This window comes from Benincasa hispida, chromosome 3 (assembly GCF_027475165.1).
Source record: "Benincasa hispida cultivar pf3 chromosome 3, pf3_genome.v1.1, whole genome shotgun sequence".
NCBI classification, from domain to species: domain Eukaryota; kingdom Viridiplantae; phylum Streptophyta; class Magnoliopsida; order Cucurbitales; family Cucurbitaceae; genus Benincasa; species Benincasa hispida.
The window spans coordinates 43152363-43172858 of record NC_143480.1 but is presented as its reverse complement, the minus strand read 5'-3'; the positions used below and the strand labels follow the sequence as shown (position 1 = coordinate 43172858).

Genomic DNA, 20496 nt, shown 5'->3' with positions numbered 1-20496 from the left:
TTGGATAGGTGATTCTGTCATTTTCCAAAGAGATGATTTTTTTTTTTTTTTTTTTTTTTTAATGTTGTGTGAGTCTGCATCGTTTTTAAAATTAACATGTCTTATGTCTTGTTTAGTTCTTAAGAAAATTGGTGTGAGAATTAGATAAATGAGAGGAAAAAAAAGAGTATTTATATTAACACAAGGTATTTTTGAAAAGTTTAGTGTTATCATAATTGTGAGAGTTTAACAATATTTTTTAAACAAGATACTAAAAAACTAATGTTTTAGTTTCGATAGTAAGTGTAAATATATTTTTTTAAAAAAAAATTAAGATTATTAATAAAACTTTTAAATGGACAAACATATTCAAGTATAAACTTCTGTTATAATTAATTCAACCATAAATTTACTAGGTAACAAAATTTGAAAGATTGATGTTGATGAAAATATCGAGATCTTAATTTTATTAAAATGTTAACGAAAATATCAATATAATGTTGATGTCAATAGATTTTTAGAAAAATTATAAAATAAAAATTTTGAAAATAAATTTAAATTAATAAATTAATATTTTATAATTTTTAAACAAATTAACATGTCATAGAACCCATGAAAATGTAAAAATATGACTGAAAATATCTGGAGGGAAACTTAATGCTACGCCAGGTAATAAAATGGAAATGGAAGCGACGAGAATGGTAAATTGGAAAGGCAGAAAATATCAAAATTGCCCTCAAATGATAGTTAAAATTACGTGTAGGTCAAAGACACCGTTGCTTTCGGCCCACGATTCCTCTCTTGGCGCACCCACCCACCGAAGAATCTAGTAGAAATTTCTTTTTGGAAATTTGAAAAAGAGACGCATTATTAATTTAAAGACAGTAAAAACAAATAAATAAAAAATTAAAAAAAAAACAGTAAACAATTCGCCGCGTGATTACGATCTAATGGAATCCAAAGATTCCAACACCACCAGACTCGGCAACTCGACCAAACCGATTCGATTTAATTTCCCCGAGTCGCCGATTTATTGTTCTAGATGCGACGACCCGATTTCGTCTAAAAACACAAAACCCACCATCGAATCTTAGCCTCCTGAATCTGCGCTGTTTATAAATACGTTCTCCCAATCTCTGTTTCTCTGTCTATTCTCTGTTTTCTCTCTTTGCAAATGTTAGAGATAAACATACAGAGAATTCAACACAGCCGCTGATTTTCAACACCAATTTTGATTATGGAACTCAGCTTAGATTTGTCTTTGGACTTCTCACCCAAAACCATTCCCGAAATTCTTCACGAACTTACATCTATCTCCGATTCCTTTACTAAACGCTCTAAGCTCGATGATTATGTCAAAAGATTGGAAGATGAAATGAGGAAAATCGATGCCTTTAAACGAGAGCTTCCTCTCTGTGTTCTTCTCTTGCAAGATGGTGGGTCTCTTTCGGATTCTCTGATTTTAGAATATGGGTTTCGGGTTTTTTGACGTTTCGATTCGTGGGTTTGCAGCTATTTTGAGATTGAAAGAGGAGGTGTTGCAGTTTCAGTCGTTGAAGGATCAGCCGGTGATTGAAGAGTTCATTCCATTGAAGGGAAGTTCCGATCAAACCCATGAGGAAAGCGAAAAGAGGAAGACGAGGAAGTGGTTGAGTTCTTCTCAGTTGTGGACCACCAATTTCAATTTTGTTGATGACGAAATCTCAAACCCCAAATCAAATATGAACTTGGTAACTTTTAACAGAGATTTAATTAATTATTCCTCTTTTTGAGTTGAATGGAATGGAGGGGTTTTTTTTTTTTTTTTCGGGATTAGCTTTAATTAGCTTTAATTACAGAATGGGGATGAAGACGATCGGTCTGTGCCACAGACCCCAATCGAAAACTGGGATTGTGCAAAAAGACGAAGAGCCTTCGAATTGTTCAAAGATCAAAACAATTTTGTAAAAAGAGCCACAAAAGAAGATGTAGCGTTTTCCGAAGTCCCAAAACTTACTCTGATGACCCCAATCTCCGATCCCTTTCCTGTTAGTTTAACCGTCAAGAGCGGCGGCGGCGGTGGACGGAGCGGCAGAGCCGCTGTTTCTGGGTTATCTTCGCCGGCGGCACAAATGAAAGGACAAGCAAAACTGTCCCAACAGCAACAGACTATAAGGAAACAGAGACGGTGCTGGTCGCCAGAGCTCCACCGGCGTTTTGTCGACGCACTGCATCGACTCGGCGGATCTCAAGGTAAAAGAATAATTCCAACAATTTTGATCCAATGGAAAAAATTTTAAATCTGAGAATCAATTAATTAATCTATTCCAATTCCGCAGTGGCAACACCAAAACAGATAAGGGAATTGATGCAAGTGGACGGCCTCACCAACGACGAAGTGAAAAGCCATTTACAAGTAGGATTAACAAACAAAAAAAAAAGACAAAAATAATTTCTGGGTTCCTTTTAAGTTCTCAGTTTCTAAACGTAGAAACCTTTTTTCTTGTTAAAACAGAAGTACAGGCTTCACGTTCGAAAATTGTCCCCGCCGGAAGGTTCAAACGGCGAGGGGTGGATACCGGGAGAACACGGCGGCGAGAACCACTTAAAAACAAGCGTGACACACGCAGGATCCCCAGATGGGCCACTTCACGGCGGTGGGTCTGGAAAAGCTCTGTCGATAACAGAAGGGGAAAGTATGGAAGGGGAAGAAGATGCGAAATCGGACGGTCATAGTTGGAAAGGAAGGATTCAGAAACATGGAGATGTGTGAGGAATTGGAAAGATAAACGAATGAAATGGGTGTTTTTCAGTTCCGACAAGTTTTGCAGAGAAATGGATACAAAATGGGGAATCTGAAATTTCTGATTTTGTAGACACAAAAGAATAAGGTATAATTGTAACTTACAAAGTTATTTGTTTTTTTCTTTGTTAATGTTTAGTAGTAAGTAAGTAAGTTAATTAAGTAGTATTGGATGATGAGGATGTTACTTTTAAAACTGATCTTTTTGAAGAGTAACTTTTCAATGTTGGTGGAGATTGGCGTATTGGCCTCTCACCAATGCAATTGTATTGTAGGAAATAACAAGACATTACAATCTTCTGTCTCGATTCCATCTAAAGCAACGGCAACCTCGTCTAATGAACAACAATATTATCGATTATTCCACAATTGTTTCATTCATTCTTATATCACAATACAATTAGCTATAGTTGAGTCGGAAATGAATTGTTTGTAATATCTCCCCTTAAAAGTACTATTCGATAATATCTACCTAACGAACCCTTTTCAGTGCACTTAAATATGTATTAGTTTATAATGGAAAGTTATGTTTTTGTTTACACAATGGTGAGTTAAAAGATAGTATTTCGAGAAAGGAGAGAAATGGGAGTGGGACTGACAAACAGAGGCACCATCTGAATTCTGAAGCTTTTCTGCTCCCTTGATGAATTGATAAGAGAAGCTACTTCTCACGTGGATTCTCACCATGTTATCAACTTAGCATGCGGTGGATGAGCACTTGCCAAGCACGTGGGTGGCATCTTCTCCTCCAATTGTTAATGGAATATAGCATCATCGCATAAATAAAGCAATCGAGAAACAGATTGAGAAAATTTTGGCTTTTTCTTGGCACCAATGGAAGAGTTGGAGTAATGGTGCAACTGAGATGAGTGTTCTTATTCTTAACATTGGGTTTGATTTCTACTCTTATATCGTCATGTTCATCATATTAACTCAATTGATTGACAGTTTTATGTTAATGCTAGAATATCATACAACTTACTAATATTCATCATAGTATACGTAGATTTGGAATTAAAGGTTTTTCTAAATGACGACTTCATCAAATGTGAGTACCATCAAATTGTTTATAACTAAATCAATTCATTTCGAAAGAAAGAGATGATATCTTGATTGGAGAGAAAGAAAAACATTGTAAGATTCATAATATATCTAACAAATCACATTATTTACGTCAATTCACGTCGTACTTTCCTTCTCTAAAAGTTCCAATCAAAAGATATTTTTGTTAGGTATAAAATGTGTTTTTAAAAATTCTATGTTAGTTTTTTCTGTATTTTTCAAATAGATGTATTGGCTAAACATGTTAGGCTATAGACATATATTCTCAAAACTGTATTTAGAACCAACAAGTTTCACAGGTATGTTAGGATTTGGTTGAAATAATAGAATGATATGATCAAAATTAGTAATCATTAATAATTATTTGTGTTTAGAGTACTCTTCTATGAGGTTAAAATACTATTTTGATTCTTTTTGTTTAATTTTAATTCAAATATTTTTAAATGTCCAATTTAGTTTATATACATTTAATAAATTTTAAAGTTAGTCCGTGGAAGTTCATTTTTTTCAAAACTGGTTCAATAACAATAATATATTTCATGCAACAAAATATAATATTTAAATATGTTTCCAAAATTTATAGTAAAAATATTAACAGAAAATAGTTTTTCATAAAAAAAAAAAAAAATCAACAACAAATTAGTGATGAACTAAATTTAAGATTTATTAAAAATACATGAACCACACAATATAGTATTTTAACATATTTTGAGGGATAAACAGGCCTCGTGTGGCTAGTAAATCTTTTAATACAAATATAGAAAGGGAACAACAAAATGTGTATATTTGCCAAGTTGTCAAATCTTATTTTAGATATTGAGACAAGATGCTTACAATTTGAAGAATAAGGTATAAACAATCGAAGTTCATCCATTCATTTTTATCGATCAAAAGTATATGTCTTATTTCAGTTAAGTTATCCTCATGTTGAGAAATCAGTAAATATCATTTTTTTTTTCATATGCATAATGTATTCCATAAACTCAATATATGTAACAGATTTAATAATATGAACAATCAAATTGAGGCAATTTGAACATCAATTACGAGTGGATAATAATGATTACGACTTAGATTATGGTCCATTTCTTTTATAAAAATGTTGATTAGAGCATAAGTTTGTCAATCAAGTAAATAAAACCTCCATGTTGATACGTAAACTCAATGGCTCAATTTTTGAGTAGTTTTCAAGATGAAATTGATGCACCCAATTAGAAGAAGCGTGTGTTTGAAATATATTTTCAAATGTTTAATTTAAATATAAGTTATTTTGGAAGAAATTTGTATGTTTGGTAACCACATAAAATAGTTTTTCAAGTGTATTTTAATCGATTTTTATAAATATATATATATATATATATATTTAAATAAAAATGAGTTTTTTGAAAATCACTTTTTTCTTAAGTCAATCGAAATGCGCTTGAAGTTTTTCAAAAATATGTAAAAAATTCACTGAGAAGGTAACTTAGTTTTGAAGTGAATTTGATTTCCATAAGCATCACAATTATATTAGAAAGTACTCTTAGAATGACTTAAATGTTGATGCCTTCACCAACCTTAGCTCAACCATGCAGTACCCAGAAAACTTTCACAACCCATTGGTAGTTGATTCTTTGCCTGAATTTAGGAACCAAAGTATAAATACATCTTTAAAAATTCCTTTACAAAAAGGGAGAATCTCATTCCTTCCTAAAACTTATTTAATTTCATTTTCCCACCTTTCCATGAAACCCCAAAGCTATAACTACATAGTTACTTTTGTTTTCTAGAATACTCATTAGGACATGGCAATAATATCAACTACTTGATATCGCTGACTTTCGCTAATGAAATATTATTTAGTCTGTTCATTGAATTTTTTTTGTATAGATGACCTCATTTGGGAGACCCAAATGAAAAATGGTTACCTGTTGAAAAAGTAATGGAAAGTGGCATTTTACTTACGTCATCCACGTGTGATTTTACCGCTTTGCCCCTGAGATGCATTCCACGCGTCTGCACTATCAAGAAACTCGATCCTCGATGGCTCGTCAAACAATCCTCGACACATGGTCACTCAATACTCTGATGCATGGTGTACGATCCATCATACTCGTTCATGTCGCGTCATACTTTATACTCAATCATTTTGAATTACCCGTGCCATTGAAGACCTACTCTGTAGTTAATGCTCATGTACGAACATACACAAATTGGAGAATTTCCTGACAATTATCAGGATTCTTTCAAATCAATTTCTTGAAAAGTGAAGTAATTTTTTTTATTAACTAAGAACAAATAGAACTTAAACATAAAAGAGAAAATCGAGTTCACTTTCTCTCCAAAAAATTCACTTTCACAAAACCTGATCTTGTTAACAGAAATCAAGTCATAAAGGCATTTAGATCATTTTACTATCTTGTCTCACACCTTAAGTAAGTAAATGTGCTATTTTCTCTCATTTTTGCTCATGCTTTTACTTTTTCGACATTGTGCGAGACATACGAACGTAACAAAGAGAACGAGTGAATGTGAGTTTATGAGTGTGCACTGAGACATGCGAGTAGTTCCTAGTAGAGCAAAGATGAGGGGAGAGAAAGCTATGAAACAGTAAGTATCGAGTTGAGAGTACCGAGTATCAAGTGACGAGCGTCGAGTATTAAGTAGCAGGAAGCAAAGAGTGGATATTTAACAGTAACCTATTTTCCTAATTACTAACTTTCTGTATGTTTTTCTTAAAAGATGGAGAAGTATCTATTCATACGTTATGGTGGTACATGGGATGACACAGAAGAATGCTATACTAGAGGCCGTTTGAAGGGTTTGCTAGTTCCGAGTACATTGACGTATAATGGGTTGGTAAATCTAGTATATGAGATCATGCAAGTTAGTTCGACAGAGTTCAAGATTATAATGAGGGTGACATATAAGATGGATATGTATTATCCTCCAACATGCTTAATGGACGATACTGATGTCCAATTTCTCCTATCAAAGTATGATTGTACTAGATCTCAAGTATTTGTAAATCTTGAGAAAATTCAAGAAATTCATCATGAGGCAACATTTGATTACATAGAGAGAAAAGATCAACCTATGTGTCAAGCGAATGTCAATGAGCATGATGTTTATCCATCGAGTGTCTCACTGGAAAATGACAACATCGATGTTAATATTGTTAGAGTTAGATAACATGCAGTGGAAGTATCAAGGATCCATAAGCATTCAAATTCACTAATTTTGGCAGAAACTAAAGCATGCTCTTCTAAAAATAGGGTTTTAAGATCATACCTTTGAAGAACTCTCCAAGAACTTGATTGTACATCAGTAGTCTTCACCAAAGATCACCGTCAACCACCTCAAGATCTTCCCCACTATCCTCTTGGAGCTTTAGACCGAGTTGTGGGACTCAAGAACAACTTGAAACGATGAAGAACAGTGAAGAACTCCAAGCAGCCCACTATGAATAACTCTTTCTTCTCACTGAAATTTTCTCTCAAAATTTCTGTGTTATCCATACCTTTAAATCACTCCAAACTTCTTTATTTATTGCAGATGAACATGCAAAGAAGAGAAATGCACGGCTTGCAGCTCATGCTTGGAGTATCAATGAAGAGAAGGAAATGGGTTTTGTGTGAGCATGAAGAAGATGATATTGGAAAATCAACATTTTCCATGTTGAACATGCAAAACCGATTTTCCAATTTTCTTTTAAAATCAAATTTTGGTTTCAAAACCATTTTGATTTATAAAAATGATTTTCTAAAAAATTAATTTAATATCAAATATTAAATTAATTTTGTCACAACATCTTCATATATTTAAATCATATTTAAATATATATTCTCCTATTCCATTTAATTTGAATGTTTCAAATTAATTTCTCAAACTACTCTTAAGCTTAACCATGTACGAGCTAGTAGGGGGACCTTGCAGACCTACAGATCATGGGTTTTATCGATTCGAGATTAATCGGCTAAAGTCATTAGTCTAATCTAACCCCCATTCGTTAACTAATGAGACACTCCACTATAGCCAATAGTTGAACTCCCCTCACTGTAGATATATTATGTCCACTTAATAACCATAATCAGTAAGTCGATCATTCATAGGTTGTTCGTAATCACAGCTAGGTCAAAATTATCGTTTTACCCCTGTGAATACATCTTGTTTCTTAATGAATAATTCTAATTCATAATCTCTATGAATCAAATCCTTTCTCTATCACGAGAAGGTGGGGCCTCGATTGTTCAAGACCTAGAATCAATACTTAAGAGAACAACCTATCTGCTAACCCTAAATAGGGTAGGAGTGAATTCCATCTTGCAAGGCTATGTCCCCAGCTATTCATCCGATCTTATCCCCAAAATGGTAAGCTTATTGAGCAGTGTTGTTGGACTACTCTCACCATTTGCATATCAAAGGATAATCTCGAACAAACAGGAGTTCATAGCTAGCTCATGATTAAGATCGAGTTAACCTAGGTTATTTGATAAATGAAATAGTCAGTTTTAACAGTAAACAGTCGTTATAAAGAAAAGTGACTATTTTCGTGATCCAGTTTATATGCAAACTCATTGCATAGGATGCGTCCACTCACATGTCTCAACATGAACGATTTGTGGATCACATCGTTTGTAGCACTTTACAACTTTTTGTAACAACTACAGAGTGGGTCGCATCCAAAAGTGTTACCAGGATGAGATACCCAATTTTATCCATATACTTATTAGACCATTTAGACTATTTACTGTCAACTTGATCCTGTTTATATCACTATATAAAGTTACAATATTCAGACTATAGCCAAGGATGCGTTTATTGGATTTTCATAATAAGATGCAAAATCAACATGTCATTATTATTGATAAATAGAATGTTTAACATGAACTACGAGTTATAGGACATTTCCAACAAATATAGTGAATGTATTGCATCCAAATGTGACAATAGAAAAGGTTGGAACATGTGTGAATGAGAATGTGATGATAAAAGAGGAAGAGGTTGGGAATGAAGAATCGTCAGCCTCGATTGTTTTAGAGAGTAATCCTCCTTGTGAATGAAAAACAACCAACCCAATTTATTTTGAGGAGTGGTCTTTTTGTGTGAATGAAGAACAACCAACTCTGCTTCTGTCAAATGTGAAGGAAATTGAATTCTCGCAGAAATGTGAGATGACCTTACATTTTTTTTTCCAGTTTTTAAGGAAATAAAAAAAAACATAAATAATAATGGATAAACATTATAGGAAACATGCTTTAAAAAAAAACAAAGAGATAAAACAACAAATCTTTGCCAAATCCCAATTTGTGTGTCTATGAGGAGCTCCTCTCGACATCACTGCACTCATATGCAGGTTGTTCATCAATCCTAATGTCCCTATACTACCTCTTCCTATCCAACATGATCAGTGGTATGGGTGTGATCTTTGTCTATACAAAACAACGAAGAATTTGTTAGTTATATGTGACCTTCACCTTAAATTTGAGTAAATATTGATGTAATACACTAACCTCACTGGTCTCAAACATGTATCACTGTATTGTTCTAGTTGGTAGTGAGTATGTACACTTCCACCTCAGGAATTGAGGTACAACATGTCTATTCAATTGGGTTATAGCTTTTCCGATAACCATTGATATAATCTTGTATGCCCACACCTACCATAATTAATAAATTATTATAAAACAAGAATAAGTAGTAACTAATATTGTAACTAAAATAAGTAGATCTCGTATGGTCAAGGAATGAGTATCACCTGGAATGCATGAGGAAAACCTGGTAGGATGTACTTGACAATGTAGTTCTCATTGTTCTTGGACTTTTTCTTGTAGTTATCAGCCACTCAATCCTCTTTGTAGTCCAAGTAACGTCCTCTCTCATAGAACGTTTCCCCAATCTATGCCATTGAAGTAATCCAAATCCTCTACATCAATTAATAAGGTCTTGTCAACATTAGTCCTCGTTTTCTCCTTCCCCATTATAGACAATTTAGTGTAATAGACCAATGTCATCTTCACAGAATCCATGTCGTTCTCAAACTCCATCTCCTTGTACATTGTCTCTAAGGTGCCAATGTGAGTGTCCCCTGCAAAATCATGCTTGAAGTACCTATTAGTAGTGATCTAGGTGCTTCAACCCTCTTCACAACTATTGGATTAGGTGACCACCACAATTCCGTCACCAATAGGAAGTCTTCTTTGGAGAATGTTACAACCATACCATTCAAATCGAATGTTATTGCATCCTTTATATCACCTATAACCTCCCTTAATAGAATGTAGTGGACCAATGGACTGTTGAGGATAATGTTCATGTCCACAAATCACCCAAATATCATCTTCTTGAAGAGGGTAAGCTGAGTGGGAGTAAGCTTCTCTTTCACTATCTTGTTAGTCGTCCCAATGTGAGAGGATAAATTGGTTGCTTAGCCTAGGAGACGATCCTTGGGAGAAATCTTGAATTGTCTAGCCATACTACATAGAATAACAAAAAAACACCAGAAAGTAAGCATTTCGTTATATACTCGATACACGATTGCTCGATACCCAATACCTGATATATGCTACATAGTATCCCTTACTCACTACATTACATGTGATTAGATGGTCTATTATCGAACATTCGTTTGATTTTTCACCTTCATGACTTATTCTACTCAAACCCTAAATGTAGACTATCTAGAATACCAAAAATATGAAAATAAAAAAATGGAGCTGCAGCCAAACATGCAAGATATGAAAACCAAAATGAAAATTGTATGAGTCGAGTATCGAGGAACATGCAAGTGCATATCGAGGAACATGATGCCAAAATATAAACAAAGAAAGAGGTGAATGATGCCAAAATATAAACAAAGAGAAGAATGTTACTGATGCAGAGAGAATCGAGAGAGTTTCGAGTCAAGAGGTGCAGTCGTCGAGGGATATAAAATTGGAAGACGAGAGATAATAGTCTGAGCAACAAGTTGAAGTGGTGAAATAATGGACTTCAATAGGTTAAGAATTCAAAAAGTTTAAAAAGATCGAGTATTGAGTATGACATGACTATGATTGAGTATGCAAGTGCCAATTACCATCGTATCGAGTGGCCATGTATCGGGGTATCGAGTGATGAGCCATCGAGGATCGAGTACCTTGGTAGTGCAGGTGTGCGGGTTTATCTCAGATGCAAAGCGATAAAATCACACATGGATAATGTAAGTAGAAGGTCACTTTCTTTTATTTTTTCAATAGGTGACCATTTTTTCATTTAGGCCTCCTAAATAAGGTCATCCATACAAAAAACCCTTTATTCATTATATATGCCACCATAAGTTGGAGACCATCGAGATATGAGTATAATACAGGCTGCTATGAGAGGAAATTCAGGCTCTCAGAACTTAAAGTTAATAGTTAAGTATTTGATAGTAGAATTATGCTTATTTTGACTTAGTTAGCTAGACTTGAAATAATAAAAAATTGTATTTGATTTTTCATTATATATTAATTTAAAATAAATATAGGATAATAACATTTTTAATAAAATAAATTGTTGAAAAACAGATGACATTAACAAAATTGAATCTCATAGGGGTCTTTCAAGATCTCTTCAAACACCGTAAGAGCTTCGACAAAAGGGGATTCATAATTCAATTTTTTATTTTATAAATTAAATGGACATTATTATTCCAGGATTATACTTGTTTTGCACAGAGTAAAAAACTAAACTAAGCCTACGAATCAAAATAATTTGATTAAGGAATTAGGGATTGGAACTATTGACCTCTTGGTCGCTCAACATTTTCATGCAATTCAACTTCTTAATTTGAGTAAGATATTTGTTAAAAAATTAGAGGAAAAAACAAACAAAGAAACAAGCTAAAGTGATTTAGGATGGCTTTTAATTTTGTCGAGTAATAGGTTTAAGTTAGCCATGTAATGTCTATTTTGCCATTTTAGAAAAAACCCCTAATTTTCACTTCGTTCTTTCTCCTCCCGCACGGGTGTACTCTCTCTCTTTTAACGCTGAACCCTTGTGACGACGGAGCCGGCGCCGGCGACGGCGAATTCCAGCGACGACCTAGGTACTTTCCTTCACGCACGGAAGCTTCTGTAATATATCTTCTTTTTGTCCTATTTTTGGCAATTCCCCTGCTCGAAAACGCTTTTAACCCTGGTTTCCCAAGTATCCGCCATCACTGATCACCTGCTCTACTCCTTCTCCAGCCATTCTCTTTTCTTCTTTTATTATCTTAAAGTAGACGCAAATATTGAAAGTTTGGTGTGGAAATCACTCCGAGCTCACAGGTGAGAAAATTTCGGCTCTGTTTCTTTTTCCTGAACATGTCTTATACTTATATTTGTCTTGAATACTCCATTATAGAATAAGGACATTCATAGATACTCCAGGACCTTCACTCAATGATCCTAAGACATGGAGTTTTTCACCCAATTCTCTGATTTGGTTTATTTGTGGCAGAAACTATGAGGGAACTCGTGACTGTTCAAGTTGGAGAATTTGCGAACTTCGTTGGTTCTCATTTCTGGAACTTTCAGGTAGAGCCTTCCCCGTATTACGTTTTTGTCTTCCACTTTGTGTATTGTGAGCGTTGGTGGAATTGATACTGGTAATTCCAATGTGCAAGTACTGAGGAAATCTTCTTCGTCGAGTTATATTACTTGAATGATTGATTGGGCTAACCATTGTTAAATTTCGTATTTATTTTATTTTCGAACTTTAATCATGCCTAGCTAAGTTTATGTTGATCTTGATGGAAGGATGAGTTGATTGGCCTGGCTGCGGACCCTCTTGGAGATGCCGTGTTTAAGAATCAACATCTTAATATGGACGTACTCTACCGTTCTGGTGAGACACAACAGGTGGAATATTTGACATTATATTGTAAATGAAGAAAGTTATAGAGTTGTTACTTCATATCTCACAATGTAGTAAACTTACTAATCAACATATCATGTGTTCTCTTCTTTTTGGTTAATGTAACTGAGTATATTATTTCATGCATTGATTTAAAGCTTTGTTTTGAGACAAAGTACATCCAGGTCAAGTTTATATTGCCTTTAACAATTGATGCTTGCTTTTTATTCTTGGAATAGATGATGGGATTTTCCTAACCCACCATATGTGTCAAAGTTGTAGCATAGTTGTCCTAAGTTTTTTTTCTAGCTAAACTAACTTTCTTACTGATGTAGTTAATGTTCTGTATTTTGTCAGTATATTTCATCTTTTTTTTTTTCTCTCTGAATAATTTGCAGGGTGTACTTACGTATACTCCACGTCTAGTTTCAGTTGGCTTTAAAGGTATCTTTCTGTAATCAATACTTGGGTGCAAGTTTATCATAGAGTAATTTTATTTTTCCTAGATATTAGGTAAGTCTTATGATGCTAATACAATTTTGAGTTTCAACCCATCCCCCTGATTGAGTTATAATTGCAGGAGGCTTAGGATCTGTAAGTGCACGCGGCACTCTATATAATGATGATGCCGATAGACCATCTGATATTATCACATGGTGAGATTTTTATTATTGAAGAATGAAGATTTCTCCGTTCACATTTAGAGACACCCATCAGAACATTAATGTGCATGCATATATTATTTACATATTCCCATTTGTTCAACTTCTACATCTAAAAGATATATGGGAGTGGGAGATTTGTTCTCAATTAATTTCTCTGGCTAACTGTAGAAACTCCTGGATAGATGGTTTACACTGCTCATATGCTGATATTAGCGTGTAGATAGATGCAAATATGTTAATATAAGGTAAAAAGTTCTGACGTCTAAGTGTATTCTTACACTATGAATTGACTTCTTGTTATGGACCGTTGCAGTGCAATGAACCAATAACTCCAGAAACCCTGTAAATTTTCCTAATTTAGTCTTTGCACTTAGTTCTTTATAACTTTCTATCATTGATCCACGTTAAATTTTGTCTCTTCTATCCGGTAATACGCCATCTGGTCAAGCTTCATTAACATCTAATTTTGTAGTGTAATTTTGAAATAAATTTCTAATGCTTGAAGAAATTGAATGTGTATCTTCTATTCTGCAGGCGTGGTAATGTTGCCACTCATCATACTGAACAACGTAAGAAAAACCTGTTCTTGCAAAGTTTATCTGAAGAAGAGCAGGAGAACTCGGTGAACGGTAAGAATAATGGTCGAGGAGAAATTGAGGACAAAGATATAGTTGAATGTCTAGAAAAAGATGTCACTTTTTGGACGGACTTCTCTAAGGTTCACTACCACCCTCAAAGTTTATATCAATTCAATGGATCCTGGGTCGATGCTCAGGAGTTCAACAATTATGGAATTGGAAAAGAATCTTTCACTTGGAGTTTGCAAGGTGAAGAAATTGATGAAAGGCTTCGTTTCTTTGTGGAGGAATGTGACCATATCCAAGTATGTGTTATTAGAAATAATTTTAATTGAAATGTACCAGACGGTCACTTTATTTTCTTCATCAGATTCCCCAGCACCCCAAAATTTCCTTTCCCCCTTGCTGGCAACTGTCTCATGCATTGTATACACCATCTCTTTGTTTTGTTAAAGGTTTTGGATTTTTTTTTTATCACATCAATGGAATGTAATCCTTTCCTGTCTGTAATTGCAATATGTGCAAACTATTCACCCCAGTGAATTGTTATATGATCGAAGGTGTGGCATCTTCTAGAAACATTTATGATATCAGAATTTTTGGGCACTATTTAGGATGAATTTATATGTATTAACACGTAGATACTTTAGATACTTTTTCCTTGTGATATTGTTCTTTGCAATGAAATGGACATTATAGTTCTTTTTTCTCTTTTAATGAAAGAAATGGACATATTAATTGAGGGAGCCATTGACATCACCAAAATCATGTGTTCTACTTCTCTTTTATCTTCATCATAATTTTTTCCTCTCTTTTCCCATGGTGTTCAAGGGTGTGGTTTGAATCTACACTTACTCTTTATGTGACCTAGAATTGAACTTATACTCTTACAAATTGCACTGTTGTATTATGTTTGTTAGTATTGTGTTCGTATATTAAACATCGGTACTTCATTTTTATATTACTCATCCTAAATAGCAAACTCCCTATGCCACTGGGTCTTTATTATAGTGGATTCTCTACGCCCCAATATGATGGGACCTTAATACAAAGTCTGAGCTAGGATGGTTGTACTTTTATTCCTTGTTTAGTAATGGCCTTTTGTTGATTCTTACAGGGGTTTCAGTTCATAGTTGATGACTCGGGAGGATTTTCGGCAATAGCTGGGGATTTTCTTGAGAGTGTTGCAGATGAATATTCAAACACTCCAGTTTTACTTTATAGTGTTCGAAGTCCTACTTCTCCTAGCACGCTTCGTGAAAATAAGAGGCAGATAGTTTCTAGAGATCTTCATGATGCAGTTTCATTTGCAAGACTTTCATCTTTCTGTCAGCTCTGTGTGCCAGTTGGTTTGCCAAGTTTGAGCAGAAGTATGTGCCACTGTGGCTGGAAAATTTTATTGCTCATCTCTGTCTATGTTTTCTATATGACATTACATATTTGCTTAGAGTTTCAAGATCACTAGGGAATCAATTTCTTTTTCTCTGTCATTGTTTTGAAGTAAATAGCTACTATGCTAAGATCTGGATCACCCGACTTCTTAGTTCTGTGAACACTCTGCTCCCGACCATTTTTTCTTATAATTCTCTGATACAATATTGATATCAAATCATTTTTACATTTATTAAGGCAAAGCTACCTCCTATCTCTGCATTGATGACCAGAAGCCTTATCACTGTAGTGCTGTATATGCTGCTGCTTTACACTCCATTGGTCTTCCTTTACGAATGGAAGCCCATGGACCAACTACAGATTCATGTTATGTTTCTGGTGCGGTTCACGTCAATGACATGGTACGAATGTTAGCTGGGCAAGGTAGGCAAAATATGGTGGCCATTTTGGATATTTCAATGCCAGCGCCCTCTCTCTCTGGTATATACTCTTCCATTTCTTTCTACTTGCAGAAAAGAACTTTTCATCGTTGGTCACAGGCTTCTGCAATCTGTAATACAGGGAAACATTTGGGCCAATCTTTGTTGGGAAGTTTGCAACCGTTAACACCAGAAGTAAAAGAGGATGCAGAAGATTTGCTGGCATTGGAATCCATGACTGTGCACGGAGTGTTTGGATCAGGTATGTATTACATCAAATTATCACCAGATATCCTTATAATGTTTAGTCAAGATACTAGTTCTGCATTTGAATATGTGTCTTCAAAACTTTCTTGTGTAGAAGGAAAATATGGAAAATATATTATACATCTCAATGTAATGGAACTAAAATGTTGAAGTGTCATTGTTCTAACTCGACTTTTACCTCTTCAGGAGGGGAGCGGGCTTCCATCTCCGAATTAAAGGATCAAATTAGTGCTGCTTATGAAGGTGAATCAGTAAGGCCAATGCTCTGCCATCTATCAGCAGCGCAATGTCCTCTGCCTGTACCATTGCCTTTTCCTTCAATCTTTGGAAACCTGGTTGGCCAACATGGTCAATTGTTGGCTACTCCAATCTCGAGTGCTTCGTTCAGAGGATCCCTTGACGTGCATTCCATCCCCATGGCCGCTCGGCTGCGTTCTAGCAATGCTATACTGCCATTTTTAGAGAGAAGATTAACAAATCTTCTTAGACATGGAACTGTACAAGGATCATCTGCAGCTCCATTGCTTAGGAGTTGGGGGTTTGGAAGAGAGGAACTAGAAGACATGGGAGAATCACTTTCAAAAATGGTGTTGGCGCTAAATCCACATTCGCTATCTTCATCGGATTCTGATTGAAGTATGTATAATTGTTATAAAATTGAAAATGCAGAAGTGGGGTTGTAGTAGTCTGTCTGTTTGATCTATAGTCAAACTCAGAATGATGAAATGAACATGAGAATATGGGTTTTTATCTGATTCTTCTCATCTTGTGGCTAGGCATTTTGAAGAGGGCAGCAAGAAAGGTCAACGGTCAAGTTACATGCTGTTTTTGTTGGGTTACAGGTAATGATTATGCTTCAGTCTTTCTAGAGATGTTCCATTTTCCCACTGGGATGGGACTCCACGGGCCCCATCCCGAACGGAGCGGAGATTCTCCGATTAGGTGGGGAATAGGGGAAGGAGTGAGGGAAAAAAAATTCTCGTGAGCTAAACGGGGACGGGGATAGGGAATACATTCTCCGCCCCTGTCCCGTTCCCCGTCCCCACCCCCGCTCCGATTAGCTTCTATATATTTATTTAGTATAGTTATCTAATGTTATGTTATTATTATTATTATATAAATATTACATTTAAATTTTAAATTTGATTATTTATTGAGAAAGATAATGAATATGTTTAAATTGAATATTTAAATTTAGATTATATATGTGAATAATTTAATTTATATTTATTTTTTTCTACTAAAATTAATCAGTTCTTTTAGATCAAAATTTGAATAATTTATCTTTAAAATTCAAATTGTCATGTAAAACTAACCATAATAAACAATTTAGTGATAAAGTTAATTATTTAATTAAAATTTGTTTACATTAGTGATTTAAATTAGTTGGTTTTTTACAAAAAAAAAAAAAAAAAAGTAATGGGAAAAAATTCTCGGTGGGGAACCGATCTCTGTGAATTTCCTGCGGGAAATCCCCATCCCGATCCCCGTTGGGAATTTCAATCCCCGCTACCTCATCTTGCCCCATAGACATCTCTAGGTCTTTCTTTTCTTTGAAAAAAAAAATACATCTCTTCAAGAGACATTCTAGAAAAAATAATAACAATAAAATAATCCAAAACTCAACTCTTTCATTATTTATGTTTTTTTTACCGTTAATTTAATTTTAAATCATTGTTATCTAAAATTAACTATCTCACTAATCTCATTTTTTATTTTGATAGTAATATTACTAGTTTTTTAATAATATAAATAATAATGTTATTTTGAGATTAAGAAATTTCTATGATTGATTTGATATATTCAATATTAATTTTAAATTTTAAATTATTGTTTTTGTTGAAAGTTGTTAGAAACTTGTGTAAAAATATATATATTAACTTTGGACTACTGTAAATAATATTCAAGATTTTTTATGATGTGTTGTAAACTGCAAGTGCATTTTCGTGATTGAATTTCATTAATAAATTTAATCATATGTACAATGTTCTTTATTCACGACCGGAAGAAGATCCCCTATTACGTCTAGATTGATCATGTTGAGTCACATAGTGTCCACGATTGTCACGTCTTCTTACACTTGATGGTTGACTTTCCTTTACAAAGTGTATACCCTCACTATGTTGTCGATATGTCACATATTGGTCATGGACATTTGGATGGACATGTGAAGTTTGTCCTTCTTCCATACTTAGTGTAATAAGGGTTGTTGGAAAAAATTCAAATTTTGAGGGAGAGGACATCATGGAAGTATGTGTGAAATGATCGAGTGGCGTTGTTGGATATTCATTCAGAACATTAGGTTGAATAGGAACATTCTCATGTCTTGCTAGATCATCTTGTTCTTCCATTACAACATTACCATTGAAATATTGCACTCCATATATAGAGGTGAGTCTATGCAAGGTTCTTTGAGTAGATAATGGCAAATTTGGAAGCTCGGCTTGAAAAATAATTGAATAACAAGTTAATGACTTTAAAATTTATTTTGACGTGCAATGAAGAAATAAAATCAAACAATCATAGTAAATAATAAATTCATACCAACAAGTGATAGGATGTTCTTGCTTTATTATTATTTTTTTAGAGACTATTCGATTGAAAAAAATAATAAAATATCGACGAATGTGTCTTTTTAAGAGAGACAAACCCCTTTCCCCTAAATAACTTAAAATTACCCCTTTTTGATGAAAAGGTAGAGAACCGTACCCCTCCGGCTCTTCTATTATGTGATTGCAAGTTACGCCAAAAAGAATAAGTTCCACATGAGCTTTCGTTTTGAGGCGTGGTGGCAGGACCCATTTTGATATTTGATAAATCATTTATTGATGGACAACTTTAGTTGTAAATGGTGACTCGGAGACACAATACTGGGTAAATCAAACTCTATTGGCTACACCCTTCTTTTTCACTTCATCGACCAAAGAAAATTACCGACAAACCATTAGACAGTCAAAGAACTGATATCTAATGTCTACATGTGTATTTCCAAAATGTTATTAATTGTGGATACTCTTCCATAAAAATTGGACACATTAGTACTCTTGTGTTAAGGTGCGAAGTCTGATAAGGTTTAATTCATAATTCATAGTAGATGGTATTGGTAAGAAGCCTTGTGATAAGTTTCCTAATCCTTGCAAGAGAGAAAAAAAAAAAGGGTAAGTGCGTAAATTTCATCGTCTGCTTCAATTGAATAAAATATCTGACAAAATGACATGAAAAATGGAGTAGAAAGGACAAGAGAGAGGAGAGAAGGAGAGAAGTGAGAATTGAGAAATATTAAAAAATTATATTCTTTCTAAGTAACTTGTCGCATCATCTTTTTAATTAATTTTATATTTAAATCTAATAGATTTATTAGTCGAGTGACTTTTAAACCTATTCCTAAAAACTTATGTACTAAAATGGCCCATTTGAAATATTAGGGACTAAATGTATTTATTCTTAATAATTTAGGGATCAAAAAGGCATTTTTTCTATAAGTTTTTTAAACAAATCTTAAGAAACTATAACTCTATTATATATATATATATTTCTTCTTCTTCTGTCTGAGATTTTGGCTTTTGATTAATTGATTTTTAGGTATTAAATGGAAAAACAAGCATTTTTGAGATTTTTTTTCCCTTCCAGTACAGACTCTTTAGTTTTGTTCCTTTAAAATCAGATTTGTAAGACTTGATTTGATGACTATTTGGTTTTTTAGTAGTATTTTATTTTTGAAAATTAAGTTTATAAACATTATTTTCACCTACAAATGTTTACGTTTTGCTATTCACTTTTATTTCAAAAATTAAGTTAAAACTTGAAAACTAAACACAACAATTTTCCTTTTAGAATTTGACTATAAGTTCCTGTTTTGAGGGCCTAAATCATAACTTTTGTTACTGTTATATGAAATTATGATGAATTTGAGTTGATATATTGTCAAACTTACTATGTTGACGATAAATCGAGTATAATGCAAATTAAAAAAAAAATAAATTAAACGAAAACCTGGAGACCGAAAGACTGGACTTGTTCAAACTAAAAATTGATCCGCAGACATAGGAGATAATTTGAAATCTAAATCTTAGAATAATGTGGCCAGACATCCTAATCGTTACAGCTAAGTTTGTAATGACCAACAATCAAGTTTGAAATTTCCTCGTCTTTTTTTTTTTTTTTTTTTTTAATTTTTTTTTTTCTGAAAATAATTCTATCGACTTATTAATGTTGAGTTCGGAATAATGTTTGTCAATATGATTGGACGGACTTGGACTTGACTTTTCCATCTTCCTTTTGATCTTGACTCGGTTTTTCATGTTTTAATAAACGAGTAACATTTGGCGGCTACTTAAGTAAGTTGCAACCATTTTTATTGTCTAGACTTGTGATCCACTCAGGGAGGAAAATAGCTACGACTTAACATTCTTCTTATAGAATTATGTGATTATGGAATTTGAGTTTGAATCAAGGTAAAATTATGATTTTTTTTTTTTTTTTTTTAAAAAAATAGTGGTTAAAATTCTCAAAATGTT

General features: G+C 33.9%; 2 protein-coding genes across 6 annotated transcripts; both read left to right on the top strand.

Moving 5' to 3' along the window:
• Positions 1–956: 956 nt before the first annotated feature.
• LOC120072676 (Homeodomain-like superfamily protein) lies at positions 957–3067 on the top strand. Its single transcript, XM_039025117.2, has 5 exons — positions 957–1415; positions 1492–1709; positions 1818–2211; positions 2298–2374; positions 2474–3067. The coding sequence occupies exons 1-5, from the start codon at positions 1217–1219 to the stop codon at positions 2729–2731; spliced, it is 1146 nt and encodes a 381-aa protein (XP_038881045.1). The 5' UTR covers positions 957–1216; the 3' UTR covers positions 2732–3067.
• An 8547-nt stretch (positions 3068–11614) lies between these two features.
• Positions 11615–17181, top strand: LOC120074489 (plasma membrane, autoregulation-binding site, misato segment II, myosin-like, tubulin/FtsZ protein). Of its 5 annotated transcripts, none has more exons than XM_039027625.2 (12): positions 11695–11867; positions 12010–12090; positions 12263–12339; positions 12562–12663; positions 13057–13102; positions 13239–13314; positions 13858–14206; positions 15019–15271; positions 15531–15773; positions 15855–15974; positions 16166–16615; positions 16756–17181. In XM_039027625.2, exons 3-11 carry the CDS (start codon positions 12268–12270, stop codon positions 16612–16614), a joined length of 1710 nt encoding a protein of 569 aa, XP_038883553.1. In that variant the 5' UTR covers positions 11695–11867; positions 12010–12090; positions 12263–12267; the 3' UTR covers position 16615; positions 16756–17181. The 5 variants fall into 5 exon arrangements, with proteins under 5 accessions (XP_038883554.1, XP_038883553.1, XP_038883555.1 ...); XM_090312465.1 differs by having other exon boundaries at positions 11728–11867; positions 12562–12649; XM_039027626.2 differs by having other exon boundaries at positions 11615–12090.
• The last annotated feature ends 3315 nt before the right edge of the window (positions 17182–20496 follow it).

Excerpts from the sequence above, each read along its gene's own strand:
- LOC120072676 (XM_039025117.2), top strand. The coding sequence starts at position 1,217 with ATGGAACTCAGCTTAGATTTGTCTTTGGACTTCTCACCCAAAACCATT. Across the intron at positions 1,416-1,491 it reads TGTTCTTCTCTTGCAAGATG|CTATTTTGAGATTGAAAGAG; the intron begins GTGGGTCTCTTT and ends GTGGGTTTGCAG. Across the intron at positions 2,212-2,297 it reads TCGACTCGGCGGATCTCAAG|TGGCAACACCAAAACAGATA; the intron begins GTAAAAGAATAA and ends CCAATTCCGCAG.
- LOC120074489 (XM_039027626.2), top strand. The coding sequence starts at position 12,268 with ATGAGGGAACTCGTGACTGTTCAAGTTGGAGAATTTGCGAACTTCGTT. Across the intron at positions 15,272-15,530 it reads TTTGCCAAGTTTGAGCAGAA|GCAAAGCTACCTCCTATCTC; the intron begins GTATGTGCCACT and ends ACATTTATTAAG. Across the intron at positions 15,774-15,854 it reads GCCAGCGCCCTCTCTCTCTG|GGAAACATTTGGGCCAATCT; the intron begins GTATATACTCTT and ends TCTGTAATACAG.